This window comes from Melanerpes formicivorus, unplaced genomic scaffold (genome assembly GCF_026170545.1).
Source record: "Melanerpes formicivorus ecotype bairdi unplaced genomic scaffold, bMelFor1.0.p_v2 SCAF_21, whole genome shotgun sequence".
Classification (NCBI taxonomy): Eukaryota; Metazoa; Chordata; class Aves; order Piciformes; family Picidae; genus Melanerpes; species Melanerpes formicivorus.
Window position 1 is genome coordinate 12,482,713 of NW_027142373.1, and position 20,397 is coordinate 12,503,109.

Consider the following 20,397-nt stretch of genomic DNA (forward strand, 5'->3'; position numbering starts at 1 on the left):
TTTGTTAGATAGAGGTACAAGACATAAAAAAATAAGACTGAGAAGAGTTAACCATATAAAAAGTGATTATGAGATACAATGTGGTAAAATAAAGGCCAAGTAGCCATTTTATTCCTACCAGTAGGAAAAAATTACCCAACAAATTTGCTGGTATCAAGGGAAAGGAGATGAGCTGATCACAAACTCACAAACTCATTTGATTGACAGTGCTGCTTTTGATTTGGTTTTGTTTCCTTGGTGTAGTTTCTAAGACTGCCCCCATGAGGAAACTGTGACTGAGCTTTGCTCAGAATACCCAGGGATGGGCAGATGACCAAACACACTGATATTTGGGCAGGGGATGGCAGCACTTGGCACAAGAGTGTTACAGTCCCTCTAGGCACACACCATTCTCAGTCTGCAGGCGTGTTTTCTGCGTGTTCAGGTCGTTAATTAGCCTCACATGTTCATCTTCTTTGCTTCTGACTTCACTGAACTGGTCCTCGAGAGCTCGGCACATCCTTTCCAGATTGCTCTGTTAGGGGACACAAAGCAGAGCCTTCAGCTGATCTCATTGGTCAGAAGCACCGTGGCAGTGATAAGAAACTCTTGTTCCTGCGCAACAACCTTGGCTTTGGAGACAGACTCCATGTTACTGGCCAGGTCGTCAATCTCCATCTTCAGCTCACTCTTCTCCTTCTCCAGCTTCTGCTTCACCCTCTGCAGGTTGTCGATCTGCTCCCCGAGCTCAGCGGTGCTGTCCGCGTGCTTCTTCCGCAGGGCGGCAGCCGTGGCCTCGTGCTGCAGCGTGGCCTCCTCCAGGTCCCGACGCATCTTCTGGAACTCTGCCTCACGCTTCTTGTTCATCTCAATCTGAGCTGATGTAGCTCCTCCTGCCTCTTCCAGGCGCTCACTGATCTCCTCCAGCTCCCGGGAGAGGTCAGCTCGCTGCTTTTCAGTCTTTGCACGGATTGCTCGTTCAGCTTCAATCTCTTCCTCCAATTCCTCTATTCGAGCCTGTGAAAGGGAATTGGTGAAATGAGGACTTCTGAGCAGACAGATTTGAAATTACTTTTAAGTACAGAAGTGAAAATATTCACATCCATTTATACCATCATACAGTGGAGCAGCACTAGAAATTTGACTGAACCGTGTTCCAGGACATGCAATACTCAGTTTTGGAGCAACAGTGAATGTGAGACCACAGAGTCACAGAATCAGTGCACTGGCTGGAAGGGACCTCTAGAGTTCATATAGTCCAGCCCCCACTACAGTAAGCAGGGACAGCCCCAAGAAGATCAGGCTGCTCAGAGCCCCATCAAGCCTGACCTTGGATCTGCTATTTCACTTTGTGTTATAGCTCAGAATGGATTTATTGAGTTATGAAAGATCCAGCACTGCACTTTTCTGAAGAACCAGGAGATGTGTCACTGGAAAATGTAAAAGAATGGGCGTTAGGTTAGAAAGTCCCCAAAGGGCAGGCCTCTCTCCATCTGCAACCAGGATGGGAGGAATCTTGAGATCACAGAATCACAGAACATTAGAGGTTAGAAGGGACCTCCAGAGCTCACCCAGTCCAACCCCCTGCCAGAGCAGCATCACCCAGGGCAGTCTGCACAGGAATGCATCCAGGTGGGGTTGGAAGGGCTCCAGAGAAGGAGATTCCACAACCCCACTGGGCAGCCTGCTCCAGGGCTCTGGCACCATCACTGTAAAGAAGTTTCTCCTCATGTTGAGCTGAAACCTTCTCTGTTCAAGTTTGTATCCATTGGTCTTTGGCTTATTGCCGTGCACCACTGAAAAGAGCTTGGCCCCCTCCCCTTGACACCCACCCCTCAGATATTGATAGACATTGATCAGATCCCTCTTAGCCTTCTCTTCTCCAGACTAAACAGCCCCAGGGCTCTCAGTCTCTCTTCACAGGGGAGATGCTCAAGTCCCCTAATCATCCTCGTGGCTCTCTGTTGGACTTTCTCCAGCAGGTCTCTGTCTCTCTTGAACTGGGGAGCCCAAAACTGGACACAATATTCCAGGTGTAGTCTCAGCAGGACAGAGATGAGCAGCCATGGACTAACAGCAGTGAGCAGAACTGTCTTCCTGGCTCTGCATTTAAGAGGAGACCTGTCCTGATGATGCCAGGCTATGTTACCTTCTATTATTTCAGAAAGCAATGCTTAGTGGCTTCACTACTATTGCAGCTGAGTACCAGATCCATTGTCAAAGCCTGCTGCAAGCTTCACTGAAGAAATACCTTACAGAGTTAGGTAAGATTAGAGGCCAGAGTTCCTCTAAAGATGCTCTGAGATGGGAACAGCACCCAGAGTCCATATTAGTTGTTTTGCTCATGTGTAGGAAAATATTTTTGTGCCACAGTGTAAGAATAAATACAAATTAATTCAAAGGAACTTCTGCTCAGCTACTAAAATATAGCCACAACTCTTAGGCTTTACCTGAAGCTCCTTAATTTTCTTTTGCAGCTGAGAACTCTGAGCCTGCTCATCTTCAATTTTAGTTTGAAACTGGCTAATTTCAAAATCCTTCCTGTTAAATAACAAGAATGCAAATTCAGCAGGGTTAAGATAAAATCTGAATGTTAGAACTCAGAGCAGAAGAAGCGAGTGCAATACTTCTTTAGCCGCTCATCCATCTGTTGCTTATCGTTTTCCAGATCCATGATGGAGTCCTGAGACATTTTCAGGTCTCCCTCCAGTTTTCTCTTCGCTCTCTCAAGGTCCATTCGCAGCTTCTTCTCTTGTTCCAGAGTTCCTTCAAGCTAAAACACAGGAAACATACTCTGACAGATGTAGTCATACTTTGAAAGTAACTACTCTTGATTCTGAAATCCAGTTGGACTTGGAAATTGATGAGCAGAGAAAACAGATCCTGTATCTCCTCATCTCCACATGTGCTGCAGTCTCACTGTGAGCCCATAAGGGCCATGCTGATTGCCCACAGCTCAGCTGCCCACAGCTCAAATGCAAGCTTTTGAAAAATACAGACATCAAAATGTGCCACTGGCTGCAGGTCCTAACAGACAGACTACAAGATATTGGCAAACTCGCTCTGTGCATAGCTTCCTGGAGTATGTCCAGTGAGATCCACTCACCTTGCACAGCAAGGGACCTCAGAGGACTCTGCCGCCAATTTATTGCACCTGCTAATCACAGGATCAGAGGATGTGAGGGGTTGGAAGGGACCTTCAAAGATCATCGAGTCCAACACCCCCTGCCACAGCAGGATCATAGAATCCAGCACAGGTCACACAGGAACACATCCAGATGAGGCTTAAAAGGCTCCAGAGAAGGAGACTCCACAACCTCTCTGGGCAGCCTGCTCCAGGGCTCTGTGACCCTCACAGTGAAGAAGTTCCTCCTCATGTTGAGGTAGAACCACCTGTGCTGGAGTTTTTATCCATTGCCCTTTGGCCTATCCCAGGGCACAAGTCAGCAGAGCCTATCCCCTCCCTCTTGACCCCCAGCCCTCAGCTATTGATAGACACTGATCAGATCCCCTCTCAGTCTTCTCCTCTCCAGACTAAACAGCCCCAGGGCTCTCAGCCTCTCCTCCCCAGGCAGTGCTGCAGTCCCTTCAGCATCCTTGGAGCCCTCCCTTGGACTCTCTCCAGCAGATCCCTGTTCCTCTTGAGCTGAGGAACCCAGAGCTGGATGCAATATTCCAGGTGAGGTCTCACCAGGGCAGAGTAGAGGGGGAGGAGAACCTCCCTGGATCTGCTGGACACACTCTTAATGTCTCCCTGGACCCCATTAGCCTTCTTGGCCACCAGGGCACATTGCTGTCCCCTGGTGGACTTGTTGTCCACCAGGACTCCCAGGTCCTTCTCCACAGGCTGCTCTCCAGCAGATCTCCTCCTAACCTGTACTGCTGCAGTTGCTAATGGTTAAAGCAGGGCACAGGAGTCTGTGGTGCTAAAATAACCAGTGCTGAACACAGGGAAAGCACAGAGTCACAGAATCACAGAATGTTGGGAGCTGGAAGGGACCTTGAAAACTCATCCAGTCCAACCCCCCTGTCAGAGCAGGAGCACCTAGAGCAGGTCATACAGGAACACAGCCAGGTGGGTTGTGAATCTCTCCAGAGAGGGAGACTCCACAACCCCCTGGGCAGCCTGTTCCAGGGCTCTGTCACCCCCACAGGGAAAACATTTTCCTCCTGTTTCCATGGAACTTCCTACACCTCAGCTTCCAGCACTGCCCCTTGTGCTGGCATTGGGCATCACCCAGCACAGCCTGGCTCCACCCTGCACATCTTTATCAACATGAATGAGGTCAACTCTCAGTCTCTTCTTCTCCCAGCTACAGAGCCCTCAGCTCCCTCAGTCTTTCCTCCTAAGGAAGATGTTCCACTCCCCTAGTCATTTTTGTAGCTCTGTGCTGGACTCTCTCAAGCAGTTCTTTGAGAGAACTTCTTGAACTGAGGGGCCCAGAACTGGACACAATACTCTGGATGTGGCAGAGTAGAGGGGAATAAGAACCTCTCTCGACCTACTAACTGATGCGCTGGATTCTGCTCTTTCTTGTCCACTTGGCAATGATCTGTTAGCTCTAGGTATTGCTTATACTCCAGCTACAGATTTCTAGTCTCTTCTAATCCATAGAATTGGATGGATTCACTTACAGACCCCAAAAACTCTTTCTTACATCATCTACTTGCTGCTCCAGTTTGGTCTTGGTTTTGGTCAATGTGCTGACTTTGTCTCCCTCAACTTGCAGGTCATCCAGGGTCTGCTGGTGGGCTTCCTGGAGGGCCTTTTTCTCCTTAGTGAGTTTAGAAATGTTTTCATCCAGAGCTGCCATCTCTTCAGTAAGGTTCTTGACCTGTAAGACAGCCAACATCCATACTATGAGGGGAGGAAAGAGCAGACTGAGAACAGAGTGAGTGCAGCCTTGCAAAACTTCACATGGCTGTAGCCAAAATGCTCTCCACAGACAGTCTGCATGATGAGGGTAGTAACAAGGGTTGTGTCAAACAGCTACATTGCCCTGGTAGGAATTCTTGATGTAGGTTTTGGGGGTTTTGTTTGTTTGTGTTTTCTTTTATATTCTTTTTTTTTTCTTTCCTTTTCTCTTTTATTTTCCTTTTATTCTTTTTCCCCTTTTCTTTTTGTTTTTCCTAGCTGCCTGCCCTACCCAACTTAATTATGTAGTGGGACATAGAATCATAGAATGTGTTAGGTTTGGAAGGGACCTCTAGAAGTCATCTAGTCCAATGTGCCTGCAGTAGCAGGGCCATCCCCAACTAGATGTGTCAAGCCTGACCTTTAATGTCTCCAGGGATGGGGCATCCACCACCTCCCTGGGCAACCTGTTGCAGTGTTCCACCACCTGAGAAGTCAGGAAGAACTCTCATCTTCTTGCCAAGTCAATGGCAGGAAATGATGCCTGTCCTAGGGGAGACCTGAGCTTCTTAAATATGAGAGAATTTTAAGAAAACATTTGACATCTGCAAGACCAGTTCTGCTCTGGCATGTGAGAAAGCCTCAGCAGAGCTGCTCTGTGCTGAGCCACTCACAAGCATACTGCTCCTCTTCATCCACAGAGGCAGAATTCCACCAGATCCTTATGACTGCAAATAGCCAAGTATGGAAATTCTCTATCAAGCACTTGAACAACCTCTTAACTCTTTTTGAACTGTCACAGAAAATGTGGTTTTCCTATGGGGAAGTTACAGTTTTAACCAAGCCCATCCTGTCACACCTGGTCGAGTGGCAATCCCCATCTGCCATGTCTTGGGCACGCACTATTTCCATTCAGAGCACTTAGAAATCACCTCAACTTTCCACAGATCTGAAAACTGTCAGGGGAAGAATAATTTCCTGATGTCTATATCACCTTATTCTCTGTTGCATGCTTCTCCTTTTCCACTTTGGCCAGAGTTAGCTCAAGATCATCAATATCTTTCTTCAGCTCAGAGCACTCATCTTCAAGCTTCCTCTTCTTTGCTGTCAGTTCAGCGTTCATCTCTTCTTCATCTTCCATTCTTTCACTTAGTTCTTTAATTTTTGCTTCCAGCTGGATTTTACTTTTGATGAGTCCTTCACATCTCTCCTCAGCATCAGCTAGGTTTTCACTCTCCTGTCAGAACACATGGAAGGCAGATTATCATCCAAGTGTCAGAAGGCAACACGTGTTGTTCAAACCCCATCTCCAGGCACCTTATTACACAACTCAGGGCAGAATTCCCCATACAAATCACAATTAATGCACACAATGTGATCATGAGAAAATTGTCCTGCTCAGTGGTGGCTGGGAAAGTGGACCACAGTCTTATGGCAGTGTGGGGACTTGAAATTATCCCCCAACGAAACGGGAGAATTACCCCCAGGGAGGGGGAGTGGAGCAAAACTAGAAGTGGGGAGATTCATGAGGTTGGTGAGACTCTGGCACAGTTTGCCCAGGGAGGTGGTGGAAGCCTCATCCCTGGAGGTTTTGGAGGCCAGGTTGGATGTGGCTGTGAGCAACCTGACCTAGTGTGAGGTGTCCCTGCCCATGACACGGGGGTTGAAACTGGATAATCCTTGAGGTCCTTTCCAACCCTGACAATTCTCTGTTTCTATGATTGTTTAATAGTGAAATGGGAAATCTGCACAGGAGCCCAGTCAGAATTTCTTTTGTTTCTACTGGTGGCAATGTTTCATGTGTGCTTTGTACTCTGCTTAATTGTAAATGACAAGATCAGGTAGAAATCAGTGGAGAATCTGGCCTGGGTACATGTCTGTTTATGAAGGACAGTGGAAAAGAAAAGGGAAAGAGCAGCAGAATGAGAGGAAGCAGGTGAGGTGAATCTGACAAAGGAGGTTACTCACAGTCTGAACCTGCAGCTGCAGGTCATTTTTCTCTTGCAGCAGGGTCACCATTTTCTCCTCCAGCTCTTTCCTTTTAGCCTCAGACTTTGCAAGCTCTTCCTTGGTTTTCTCAAACTCCTCCTTCATGTTGGCCATTTCCTTCTCAGATTCTGCACTCTTCAGCAAGGGCTTCATCTTGAAGTACAGCTTCATCCAGGGCCAGTGCTTGACATTCATGAATGCTCTAACATTGTACTGAATGATATAGATGGATTCTCTGAAAGCACAGGAGAGCAGAGTTTGTGAGGATGGGGAGACTTGGGCTAGAAACAGACTCTAATTAGTGGCCACACAGCAACTGCCTTTGTCTCAAGTTTACTGTCAGCTGTGCAGAGAGTGTTAAATCCTAAATACCATGGATGCTAAATCACCATTGCCACAGTCTGGAAGGCTGTAACCAGGGAACTATTAGTCTGTGCAGGCAGTCTCCCCATGGTTTTCTGTGGGGCTTTCCTGAGGACAGTTTCCTGCCTGAGTCTCTCTGCCGCCCTGCAGGACCTCAGTCTGCTGCAGCATCATTGTGAGGATTTTTTTGTCTTACCTTCTGGCATTCATCTTTTTAAATTCTGTTCTCATGAGGAACCCTCTGCACATAGCTTGTGTGTGAGTGATGAGGCTCACAAGCTTCTCATCTCTCATCTCTTCTAGGAGTCCCAGCAGGCCTGCCTTGAAGAACACCTAGAACACGAGGGGTCAAATAGTGTGAGGCTTAGGCAGATGCACAAAAGTCAGCAGCTGGTGCAGGGTATTACAAGGCAGCACTGGAAAAATGTCTGCAGGGGGAAGGTTTAACAGCTAGAGAAAATTTGTGCCAGTGCTCTGGTAACTCATGACAAGTCACTAAGGATCTAATCACAGCATTGTGGTGTCTGATACCTGCTCCAGCACAGGTTGTGAAAGATCTAGCTGCTCCTCAGTAGCTTTTAAAAGGAAGGGTTAGCTTTGCACTTTGTACCATATCCTGCTCTCTCTTCACTGTGCATTACCCTTCCATGTCAGGCTCAAGGTTTGCCCTGTAAACTGACTCAGGGATGGCTTGAGAAGCAATGCATGAGAAAGTCTGCTCAGTGCTGGAGGTGATTGGGGTTTTCTTCAGAGACAGTGCTGTCCTGGCTGTGCTGATCAGAGAGTCAAGGTCTCACCTAACAGTGCTCTGGCTATGTAAGTTAAACCTCTATATGTGCCTAAATCCCCTGAAAAGTCTGACTGTCCAGACTTGTCTGAGCCTGTCTAACATGCAGTGGTATAAATGGGTTTGAGAGGAGGAAGGGGCAGCACTAGCTGCAGCCAGGCTGGTAGTGGTGTTCCCAGGGTTGACCATGCTTCCCCTCACACACACCTCAGAAATGGACAAGTTTTCCGTACTCCTCCTTGCCAGTGGTGCGCTTTGTTTCTAATCATTGTGGAGGTTGGTTTCATATGCAAGGAATACTTTCAATAAACCATTTTTCTTCTGCCCCCCCCATTAACTCTCCCCACTTTTCCACAAGAGCTTTACCTTAGTGTGGCCAAATCTGTACTGGTTGTGATCAACATCAATGGAGGAAAGAAGCTTTTCTGAAGCCTTCTTGCTGTCGATGAATTGGCCTTCTGGAATGGCCGAGGCATTCAGAATCTTGTACCTGTGGTCAGAGAGGTTGCAAGGACTGGTTGCAAACAGGATGAGGAAAATAGGTTGCATTGTATGTCATAAACTGTATGGAAGCTGAACTGTCTGAAAGCAGCTGAATGTGCCATGTGAAACCTGCAGAGTCTTGGCCGTACAGAAGGTGGTGACAAGGGGACACAGCCACTCTTCAGAGGAATCTGTTGGCTGTGTAACAACACACTATCTGATTACATACAAAATTAATGGGCATGCTTTGCAGTGTCTGCAGGTCCAGGAATTAGGAAGAACATGGTGAGAGCATGCCAACCTCTTCTCATCTTGTTTCATTGACCAGAGGAATGCTACTCAAATTCAAGCTGAAGATGAAACTACTAAAGTAAACAATAAAAATCAGCTGTATTCGGAAGGGAGAGCAGATCTTGCACAGCTCTCAGTCTCTACAAGTTGCACCACTGAATCCTCCACTTTGGAAAGAAAATGCCATGGTATTATTCTGTAAGTGCTAACAGCACTCTCAGCATTTTGCAAGGTAACTTAATGGTTAAGGTAATCTTGTGTCATGGACAGGATCACCTAATCCTTTTAACAGGGTTTCTTCAGATACATCCATGAAGATGCACAACAGCACACTGCAGCACATCTTATTCTCAAGTTTACCTTGCAAGAGAATTTGTAAAAGCAAGACAGTTGATAATGGTGCAGTGAATTTACAGTGTCACAGTATCACCTCAAAGATCATCGAGTCCAACCTGTCACCACAGACCTCATGACTAGACCATGGCACCAAGTGCCACATCCAATCCCCTCTCGAACACCTCCAGGGACGGTGACTCCACCACCTCCCTGGGCAGCACATTCCAATGATGAACGACTCTCTCAGTGAAGAACTTTCTCCTCACCTTGAGCCTTTAATTCTCAGTTTAAGACTTCCAGTGGAGTTCCTTCTAAACTTCAGCACATTTCCTTTGAACTACAAAGCACTTTGTGGTTTCGGACAATAAGGACAGATTCCCTCACCTGCCACATCAGATTGTGACTTGACAGTTGAGGCCAGCTAATGCCTTACTGAACAACAGATTTCAGAGAGGCCTTGGGTCTTGTTCACATCAGTTCAGCATAGAAGATGCTACTGTTACACTTAGTGATAACAGCAGTCAGTTTTGATTCAGCACATTGTAGAAACTGACCTCTCATAAACTAATTGAATTGTCTCAGTTTTAAAGATGAGGAAAACAAGGCACAGGATGCAGGCCAGGGACAGAGCAGCAGCAAAGGCTCGGTGGCAGTGCACTGAGCTGTACTGCTTTGGTCTCTATGCCCTGGGAGATTCACAAAGAGCACTCTACATAATGCCACTTCATTCATTACTCCACAAGCATTTGCTTCTCTTTCAATCACTGGGCAGTGACTACATTTTAGGAATTGTATTAGTTGTGATGCCTCAGGAAATCTCTGGCCGGATCAAAGAAGGAAAGACTGGAGTGACCTAAGACAGTGTTGATGACTTGGTTCCCTCAAGTGCCACTGATCTAGTCTGATTCCAAGGGTGTCTCTCCATAGTGTCACCAGGCTTGTCACCTGAGTTGTGGCTTCACTGAGGTCTCATCCTCACTGACAGTGATAACTGAAGACCTACCGTTGCTTGAAGTCTGCATAAAGGATCCTGCTGGGAAACCCCTTCCTGCAGATGCGAATGCCCTCCAGAACCCCATTGCAGCGCAGCTGATGCATCACCAGGTAATGGTCCATCTCACCTTAGGCAAAAGACACCCAGCATCACTCTCCTTCTTTCTAAGACTCTCCATATGTATCAGCATTCCAGAGTGGCTTTTTTGTTTTATAAAACTCAACCAATTCCTGCTTAAAGATGCAGCAAGCGAAGGCAGAAATGCTTCCAGTGCACACAGGCTGCAGAGAGGTGCTCAGTGGCTGAGCTTTCCTACAAATGGCAGTGCTTGTGAGCTGCCAACGGGCAAAGGGCATGTCCTGGTTCTGAGCCAGGAGCTGCCCAGGGCAAAAGGACAGGACAGATCTTGTACCCCTTCCCAAGGGGGAAAATTCAAATGCTCCACACTGGGCTGGCAGTTCAAATGGAAATTCTGTTTACAAATATATACAAAAGGTGTTCAGGTAAAAGGAAGACATTCATGAATTAGGCTCAGTTCTTCACCTAGGCCTACCTGGCCAAAACCTCCCAGAGCCTTCCAGAAACCTCCACCCCCCTCAGCCTCAGCAGCCCAGGAGCAGCCACACTTTGCTCCCCCCAGCCCCACCTAGACCCAGGCCTGCCGCAGGCTTCCCCAGGCCCTGTGGCATAGCTGGAAACTCACTGCCAGCCAAGGCCTGGGGAAAGCCTCTCCCCCACACACCATAAGATAACAGCACAGGGTCCGAGACAGAGAGAGGAGACAGAGCTTTGGCTGTGCACTGCCTTAACTAGAGAGAGACAGGAAAATGGAATAGAATAACAGATGGCAATACCCTGGGATGAACTGCCTGACCCCCTGGGGCTCTCTAGGCTCTGAAGGACTTTTCTGTGTGGTTATACCAATGAACTCCTGCTTGCCCTTAGCCTACAACAGGGCATGAGGCCACATTCCTCAAAACCAGCAGGAGGGTGCTCTAGGAGACCAGCTGAAAGATCTTAGCATTAGCACCACCTCTGGATGTAGGGAAAGGTGGTGCAATGTAGAGTGTGTTGGCATGTGGAATACCAGCTTTTCATGTTATGTAGCATTTTACCTTGCATCTGCCATGCAAGTGTTGGTTCATCTCAAACTCAACTAATTTGTTTGCCAGGTATACTCCACCACAGGGGTGGATAAATAGATTGATTAAAGCTCTCAGTCTGCCTGAAGAGGACAGCTGATTACAATTGGAAGGGTTGTCTTTCTCCTCCTAAAATACCTGTTGGATATAATAATCAGCTGTATTTCTAAGTCTTATTCCCAAGTACTACAAAGACAGTGAAAATGGTAGAGTAAAACCCTCTTGGGATCACTTTGTCATGCAGAAATTTCCATCAGCTGATAGAGACATTAATTAATACAGAGTGGTCTATACCCTTAACGTCATCTTCTCAAGCCTAATCAATACAGGTGCACCCAAAGGAATTGTTAGAATAGCTAAGTGTAAGCAGCCAAACCCAGCTAAAAATCACATGTCCAGCTACTTCTTCACAGAACTACTTGTTCTTAAAGGGCAAAAGTCATTATTCCCTCTGAGTCACCTCTGTCAAACCAACCAAGTGAGCATGAAATGACAGACACATCTGACACAATCATTTTTTTGGTTTACTAGGTTTCCTTAACCCCTCCCTTGCACCTTCTCAACTGTCAGTATCCCCAATGGGTTTCTCTTTCTTCACTTTAGAATATTAATCTGATACCAATGGTGGAAATTTCCATTTGGGCTTCATTTATAGTTGGTGGAGTGATGCACTTTCTTCTTGCATGTGATTCATCTCATCTTAAGACAGATCTGTAAAAAGGGCCAGATGAGTAATACCTACTAATGCCAGCTTCTCCCCACTGAATGTAACAGGGGGGTAGATGAATGGCTGAAATGTGACTGCCATGTGATGTGTGTTATTTAAATCCTGCTTCAGGTATTCAGGTTTCCACAGAGAGACGTGAACAAGAAAAGTAAGAAATGTTCTGAAATTGGTCTTTTGGTTCCTGAGCAGACTAAACAGATGCTAAGCTCCTGCATCCTGGTACATCCACTACATTCTACCAGTATCTACCTTATCATTCCACCAGTATCAGACCTCATCACTAGACTCCTAAACCCCACACAGGCAAATCTTTTCCCAGGTATGTTAGTTTGATGGCCACATGAAAATACACACAAACTGACTGCTCTAAACCCTAGAGGGTCTAAATTCACATCTAATTAAAGGGAAAAAGAGTAATAACTTGTCATCAGAATGCATCAGAATGCTTTCCAAGTGCCAGCAGCACCAGCAGCTTGTATGAATTCCACAAGTGATGTGCTTTCTCTGACAGTCCTCCAGCTCAGTGAATCAGATCTAACACTGAATATTTAGTAATTTGGTAAGTGGTCTTGTGCTGAATCCAACAGTTCTGAATGACACTGGTCCTTAAAACTAGGCATTTGTCAGGGATTGTCTAATGCTGTTGCCCACAGCAGACAATTTCATCAGCTGTCATCAGTCCTTCCAGCTCTGTCCACACACCAAGCAAAGATGAGTAACTGTTGTGGACTATGTAATGCTCAATACTTTACAGTCACAGTAAGCAATACAAGAAGGTTTGCTTGGGCACTGTTCCCCACAAAATCTTCATCTACAAAGGGAAGAAGCTGATGTGAAAGCTAAGCAGGCCAACTGCCATCAATCCCAGGTCTTCAGAGTACAAAGATGACCTTACCAGGTGTCTTGGTCTCGTTAGGAATCAGGCAGCGCACAAAGTGAGGATGAGTACTCCTCAGGTTAGTCATCAACTTGTTCAGATTTTCCTGTGGCAGAACAAAACATGGGTTTGAGCTTTGAGCTGCCAAGCTTTTGCATTCTTATTCAAATGTCAAGGAGTTATAGAATCACAGAAGGGTTTGGACTGGAACAGGCCTTTGAGGATCTTTGAGTCCAACACCACTGCCATGGGCAGGGACAGCTTTCACTGGACAGGTTACTCCAAGCCCTGTACAATCTGACATTGAACACTTCCAGTAATGGGGCTTCCACAGCTTCTCTAGGCAATTTGATCAAGCTTTTTGCCACCCTTATTGTAAAAAATATCTTCCTTATGCCCACTCTTAGCCTGCCCTCTTCCAGTTTTAAACCATTGCTCCTTGTCCTGTCACTACAGCCCTTAGTGCCTCTCCATTTTTTCTGATCAGCTCCCTTCAGACACTGAAAGGCCACTATAAACTCTCCCTGGAGCCTTCTCTTCTCCAGGGTGAACAACCCCAACTCTCTCAGCCTTCTTTCCTTTGAGAGGTGCTCCAGCCCTCTGGAGCATGCTTCATTTAAAAGAGAAGTCACATACCCTGAACACAGCAGACACAGTCTGGAAAGAGCCCCCCTTCTTCTTAGCACCTTTCTTGCCACCACCACTGTCACCTTGGAAGAAGCAGACAGGAGGTGAACAGTTAGATTAAGCAATATATTTCGTAGCCTTACCTTCCTTTCTTTGGTCATGGCCCAAAAAAATACTTAATTTTAAATTGTAGTACTAATCCACTGCTCCATGAGAGTTTTAGGGAACTGCTACAAGCTGGCTGTTGATCAGGGCATGGTATGAGCTGGCTCATGCCCTGTATTTCCTAGGAGATTGCTCAGACTGAACTGCAGGAAATTCCTCTTGAGCCTCAAACCCTGCTGTCCATATGCCTGTTGGTTCCTACTGCTATACATTGCCTGTTCCTTTTGCCTAGTGGCCAGGATGCCACAATGTTGGGAGGTTTGGTAGAAAGCTGTGTGACCATTTTTGGTAGGGCAGACTACTGACTGCCCACTGGATGGTCCTTCAGACACAGAAAAGGGAAAGAGTTTGAAGTGATGCCTTTGGAGAATGTCTAAATTATATTACCTGTCTCTCTCATTTTCCTTTTTAACACCAGGACTGCTCAGCTGCATATGAAATAGATCCATGGTCTCTTAGTTCTTCCAGTTCACCTCAAGTAACACAACTGTGTCCTCAAAGACTATGAAGTGCTTGCAACTTTGCATGTGTATCTGGCACCTGTCTAGAGGATGAGTAAGCATGCACATGACTCACAACACAGTAAGTCAGGGAACAGAACTGCTGTGATTCTGTTTTGGACTTGCTGAGTTTTATTTCATGACATGAATGAGGTGTTTTCAGCTGTCCTGCATCCTAGTTATGGCATATCTGGGTGCTCACAAGCATAAGGTCACATTAGGGGATGCTAAAGAGTCTAGAGTATCCACAAGGAGGAGAAGCAATAGTAGACTTTAGGGGATTCTTGCCTTATCTCTCATCATTGTAAAAGCACTAACCTGTTTCTGCACCAGCATAGTTGGAGAACAGGAAGGACAGCAGCTTCAAGGATGATTTCTGGTACAGCCCCACAACAGTTTCATTCAAGGGATCCTTGTTCTTGTCCAGCCAGCCTGAGATGTTGTAGTCCACAGTGCCAGCATAGTGCACCAGGGAGAAGTGAGCCTCAGCCTTGCCTTTGACAGGTTTGGGCTTCTGGAAGTTGTTGGACTTGCCCAGATGCTGGTCATAGAGCTTGTTCTTGAAAGAGGTGTCAGTTGCCTTGGGGAACATGCACTCCTCTTCCAGGATGGAGAAGATGCCCATGGGCTGGGAGAAATAGGAATACATGAAGAAAGTAAGTGGTGGGGAGAGGAAAAGCAAATAAAATGTCACCTTGCATTGGGATGCTAAATACATCAAGATCAACTGGCACTGGCTGTGAAGGGTGGCACTGCCTGTAGGTGCTGCTACGTGGTGGGACGTGTGGGAAGTCAGCAAGGAATGTGGAGCTCATGTGAGCAAAGACACAACCTGTGGGGATGAATATTAAGCAGTGAACATGCATGGGGGGTGGCTGATTGAGTCCCTGGGCACCAGGCATGGATGATACTGCTGGGAGCAGACACCTGGATACCCCTGAGGAGGAATATGTTTGGGTATGTGTACACAGGGACTTATACAGGATGTGTGAGTGCTGGACACTGGCCTGGAATGCAGCAGGGGGGGCCAGAAAGAGTTAAGAGTTGTGTTGCTAAAACCAAGAACTTTATCCATTGCTGTAAGGAGTTGAGGTTTGCCTTACAACTAAAGGCAGTCTTGTAAAGGCACCAAATTGACATTGTGTATTCCCTCTGCCTCCCAACCCAGCCATGCTATTCAGGAAGTTATTGACTGTGCAGAGGCAGCCTGGCATTCCAAACTCTTCATTTTATTAACTGCCTCTTCTTTCCTGAGGGCTTACTTAGCAGCAATGTGCCAATTTATTACGAATGACTGGACAAAAATAAATGACCATGAAATAAATGTGCTCCCCTAAAATGAAAAGATTTCCTCTACCTTCTCAATGAGCTCGATGCAGGCAGCCAGGTCCATCCCAAAGTCAATGAACTCCCACTCAATGCCTTCCTTCTTGTACTCCTCCTGCTCCAGCACGAACATGTGGTGGTTGAAGAACTGTTGCAGTTTCTCGTTGGTGAAGTTGATGCAGAGCTGCTCCAGGCTGTTGAACTGCAAATTCAAAATATAAAGAAAAATACCTAGTTAGTTATGAAAAGCCATCAAGGGCCAGGCAAGCCTACAGTAACTCACATCAAAGATCTCGAAGCCAGCAATGTCCAGGACACCAATGAAGTGCTGCCTGGGCTGCTTGGTGTCCAGCTGCTGGTTGATTCGGATAACCATCCAGAGGAACATCTTCTCATAGACTGATTTAGCCAAGGCACCAACTGAATTGTACACCTGCAAGAAATGTAGCCATGGCAGCAATGGAGTGGAGTTAGCTTTAAAGACCTCTCTGAGCAAAATGAAAAGCTGATCAGCTCTCTAATACCTGTTGGACATTTTGTCCTTTAGTTACATATTCATTCCCGACTTTCACCCTGGGATAGCACAAAGCCTTGAGCAGATCAGCAGAATTCAGACCCATCAGGTAGGCAGCTTTGTCAGCCACTAGGATCAGAGACAGCAAATGAGTTCAAAAGAGATAAGGAAAGGTGTCCTGGTCATCTAGGGTGTTTTTGTTACAAGGATCCTACTTTAGGTGCTACTCAAATGCCCCTATTGTCAAGCCAAGCTCCTCTCCAGTCTCATGGAGAGTATTTTCTCGCAAGACAGGCAGCATCTCAGCTGCAGCAGACCCCGGTTCCATGCCTGCAGGGCTTCCATCAGCATTTCCTTTATGTCTTTTTGTTTTCTTGTGGAGCAATTAAATCTATGAGTTTGTGGATGAAGCTCAAAATACAACCCCTAGTTTCTGGAAGGGAACACCACAGCGTCGGGCACTGTGTGGGCAGGGCTGCTAGCTTGCTTCCTGGCGCAGCTCACAAGCCGACTCTGCGGTCAGCGCTACCTTCCGTGCTGTCCGGCTCCGCCTGCTCCTCCCGCTGCTTCTGCTTGAACTTCATGTTCCCGTAGTGCATGACGGCGCCGGTCAGCTTGTACATCCCCACCTTCTCGTCGGGGCTGAAGCCCAAGATGTCCACGGCGCTCTGCAGAGGCACAGGCGGGTCGGGGAAGGTCAGAGAAGCAGCAGGGCAGGAGCACAAGGTGCTGTTAGCAGCCCCCTGTGCTGCCGTGCGGCTTCTCCCCGGCCGCACCCAGCCCGACGCCCAGCGGCGCCGCCGCACTCACGTCTGTCGCCAGCAGCTCCTCGCTGTCGTCGATACTGGCAACAGTGACTTCTCCTTGGCTGACGTAGGGGAAGTCGTAGGGGTTGGTGGAGATAAGCAGGAGATCTGCAAGTATACAGAGAACCTTGGATGGCATCGCGGCAGGCCGAGCTAAGCCCAGACCTGCCGGCACTCACCGATGAGCTCTGGCTTCTTGTTGGACATTATCTGGTAAAAAATATGATAGCTCCTTTCACTGGCCAGCTGGAAGGTCACCCTGGATTTTTCCAGCAGATCTAACCAAAAGAGAGATGCCATTTGTTTCCTGGTGAACTTGAGTTCATAAATGCTCAAGTTCTGCATGCTCTGCCTTGCTCCAACTCACAGGTTTCGATGTCTGCAGAGGCCAGCTTGCCAGTGGTTCCGAAGTGAATCCGGATGAATTTCCCCTGCCAAGCAGTACAGATCAGCCCATCTGTAGCCATCAGTGACTAAGATGTGTCAAATGTTTGCATTCCAGCAAGTATGAAATGAACTCACAAAGCGCGAGGAGTTGTCGTTCCTCACAGTCTTGGCATTGCCAAAGGCCTCTAGCAGCGGGTTGGCCTGAATGATTTGATCCTCCAGAGTCCCCTAGTTAGAGGAGAAAATGCTTCTTACCAGCCTTCACTACTAGTTAATAGCAAATGTGGCAAATGAGATACTAGAATTGGTGATTCTTGCACTTCATACTTGATCTTATCCTAAAATCTAGCAGTTTCTAAGCACTCATCAGCCATCACTCAAGAATATTGTCATTACTTCCAAAGGGAAGAGTGCTGCAAGGCAGATCTGTAGCCATACACACCCACCCACCCCTTTTTTTTATTACCTGTTACCATATATTTAGTCAGTAGAGTGGGGCTCAGGGAATTTGAAATCTGTATGAGAGAGAGGCTTCCACATTCCCATTCACAATGAACATGACATTTAAAAATAAGTGATTTTTTCCTCCCCTCTGGAGGTTACTTGAGCCCAGGACTCAGAGAAAGGTACAGCCTTCAGCAGGAAACACCTAGCAAGGGAGAATGTAAAGCTTTGCAATGCCATTCAGGAACGCAGGAGTACATCTCCAGATGTGGGTCAAAAAGCAAAGCTATTCATGGGCAGAGCATGAGACTCAAGGAACAAAAGAGCAGAGAACAGAAACCCTTTTGAGCTTTTCTTTTTTCTGCTGGACTGGAGGAGGAATGGTCAACATGTAAAGTTCTGATCTTTTGTTGTATCACTCTTGTTAGCTGCATCAATATGAGGGCAAAGAAACTTCTGTGACAATCGTGTCTCCTCTTTTCTGTGCCATATGCTCCAGGAAGCAGTCACTCTGCTTTTTTGGGGGAATGATAGTGGAAAGCTTTTCTCAAGGCAAAATCATGATTGATCCCTACAGTAGCCACGACATGAAAGTGTTTCCAGGGATAATTTCCAAAGCAGAGATGGACAACAAAGACCGAGCCTCAGTTTTTATGCGGGTGAAAGCCGAGCAGCACAGCTCAGGTGGTTGGTGTCCAGTGCAGCCTCCAACAGCCTGCACTGGCGAGGGAGTGCCGTTCCCAGCACTGTCTGCAGGTGGCACAACTGCTTTGAATTAGTTTCTCTCAGCCCACCATGAAGGTGGACTGTATAAAATTCAGGCAACGCGGTAGCACATCATCTCTATTATTATTATTTTTTATATATATATATAAAAAAAATAAATCCCCAAGCCCTAGCTCAATGCCCTGGCACATGTGTCTTTCAGCATTCTAAATTAACTGCCTTGTTTATGAGAAGAAATGTCTGTGTCAGTGCAGCTGAGCAACACCAAACTTTCTTCAGTGCATAGCTGTCACCATAGAATCATAAAGTCACCTGGGCTGGAAGGGACCTCTAAAGGTCATCCAGTCCAACCCCCCTGCAGTGAGCAGGGACGTCCTCAACTAGAGCAGATCACCCAGGGTCTTGTTGAGCCTCACCTTGAATACCTCTAGGGATGGGGCCTCAACCACCTCAACCTGGCCTTGAACATCTCCAGGGAGGGGACATCCACAGCCTTCCTGGGCAACCTGTTCCAGTGCTCAGCCACCCTCGCTGGAAAGAGCTTTTCCCTAAAAACTCACAAGCAAATGCTCTGCATGGAAAACAGCACAGAAGAGGGCATGGCAGCTCTTTACATGAGTTCATTCTGGAGTCCAGTCTACAGACAGAGTGAGAAAGTGGTGGAGGCTGAGAGAGTATTCTGGGGAAATGCTGATACATGCTCCCCTGGTTCACATACTCTTGCCTGGCATCTGATTTCAGCCTGCCTCTGAGATAGGATGTTGAGCTAAACAGAACTACAATCTGAGAGTTCTATTGCACGTTCTTGTGAAGAGGCACATGTGAGTGTTACTAAAATCATGGAGTATTCTATGAATAAACAAGAAAAGAGCAAAACAGGAGGGTGATCATCTGAAAGCCAGGTGATTCTCCTTATATCAAACATAGTCAGGACTTCTCTCAGCTGTCTAAAAGATTTTCTGAGATCAAATCCATCTTAGTGAGCAGCTGATGAAAACTGAGCCCAGGGGATTCTGAAGTGGTGCTGATGGAAAGAGGGGTTGTGATGAACTTGCCTTGGCCATAACAACCTATCAATCACAGGCACCTGCCTCTCAGCATGAAGAGAATATGCAGCCTTGGAATCTCCTTAGGTTCCAGTGTGCCCTTGAGTACTCAAATAACAGGCTGACACGTGTCACCAGCTCTGCTGCACATACCAGCTCACAGCCCCTGCTGGCACACACTCATGCCACAAGGATGTTTGTTGCTTGCTCTGTCCTAGGGGATGCCTTGCAAATACCCCGGTGGCCTCAGTTCACAGCAGCTGGGCTGCTGAGCAGAAAGGAGCACCAGAGCATGTGCTCTCTGCCATGGCAGGACCCTTTCGGAGGCTGCTTTCTAACTTCCGGGCAAGTGGTTCCAGCTGTCCCTTTTCTTATGTGCTCCTCAGGGCTGTTAGGGCTGCCCAGGGAGGTGGTGGAGTCCCCATCCCTGGAGGTGTTCAAGAGGGGATTGGATGTGGCACTTGGTGTCATGGTTTAGTCAAGAGGTCTGTGGTGACAGGGTGGGCTTGATGATCTTTGAGGTCTCTTCCAACCTTGGTGATACTGTGATTCTGTGACCACAGTCAGGAGAATGAGCCCATGGAAACTACTGCCTGACACGACTGAAATGAATCTTAACTTCAGCACCACCACAGGAGTCCAGAGGTCCTGTCCATCAGAATGAACCAAGTAACAAGAATGGCACAATCCTGTGCCAGTGGGAACTGGCCACACCAGTTAGGTGCTACAGATGTGTCCGGTCTCATAGGGCAATAATGGATAGCTACATGGACAGAGAGTCTTGCAGTATCCTCCTCTCTCTGATGAAGAATTCCTATGTGTAATTGGAGACTGGGGGGAAACTGAAGCTTGGGCCTTTCCTCCATTAAGAAAATGGTTCTTTAAGAGGAATTTCTTTAGAGTTCAGAGGTATGGAGGCCAGGCAGCAGGGGTAGACAAGCACAGATGTGCTAGGACTGAATCCTGACTGTCTCCTCAACTGCCCTACACTTTCTGCCTTTTGATACTAATGCAGCCCAAAACCACGCACTCT

General features: G+C 47.1%; 1 protein-coding gene across 1 annotated transcript in view; it reads right to left on the minus strand.

Moving 5' to 3' along the window:
* Nucleotides 1–20,397, minus strand: part of LOC137447756 (myosin-1B-like) — a 35,521-nt gene that overhangs the window by 11,280 nt on the left and 3,844 nt on the right. Inside the window, exons 7-27 of the mRNA XM_068151631.1 lie at nucleotides 17,284–17,376; nucleotides 17,129–17,192; nucleotides 16,941–17,039; nucleotides 16,766–16,869; nucleotides 16,485–16,623; nucleotides 15,966–16,084; nucleotides 15,725–15,874; nucleotides 15,473–15,643; nucleotides 14,434–14,743; nucleotides 13,460–13,533; nucleotides 12,842–12,929; nucleotides 10,087–10,204; nucleotides 8,340–8,463; nucleotides 7,383–7,519; nucleotides 6,803–7,058; nucleotides 5,829–6,071; nucleotides 4,638–4,814; nucleotides 2,607–2,752; nucleotides 2,430–2,520; nucleotides 607–996; nucleotides 388–514 (exon numbers count right to left, since the gene is read on the minus strand). Coding sequence (XP_068007732.1) covers nucleotides 388–514; nucleotides 607–996; nucleotides 2,430–2,520; nucleotides 2,607–2,752; nucleotides 4,638–4,814; nucleotides 5,829–6,071; nucleotides 6,803–7,058; nucleotides 7,383–7,519; nucleotides 8,340–8,463; nucleotides 10,087–10,204; nucleotides 12,842–12,929; nucleotides 13,460–13,533; nucleotides 14,434–14,743; nucleotides 15,473–15,643; nucleotides 15,725–15,874; nucleotides 15,966–16,084; nucleotides 16,485–16,623; nucleotides 16,766–16,869; nucleotides 16,941–17,039; nucleotides 17,129–17,192; nucleotides 17,284–17,376 — 3,220 coding nt within the window. The remainder of the gene's footprint in view (nucleotides 1–387; nucleotides 515–606; nucleotides 997–2,429; nucleotides 2,521–2,606; nucleotides 2,753–4,637; nucleotides 4,815–5,828; nucleotides 6,072–6,802; nucleotides 7,059–7,382; nucleotides 7,520–8,339; nucleotides 8,464–10,086; nucleotides 10,205–12,841; nucleotides 12,930–13,459; nucleotides 13,534–14,433; nucleotides 14,744–15,472; nucleotides 15,644–15,724; nucleotides 15,875–15,965; nucleotides 16,085–16,484; nucleotides 16,624–16,765; nucleotides 16,870–16,940; nucleotides 17,040–17,128; nucleotides 17,193–17,283; nucleotides 17,377–20,397) is intronic.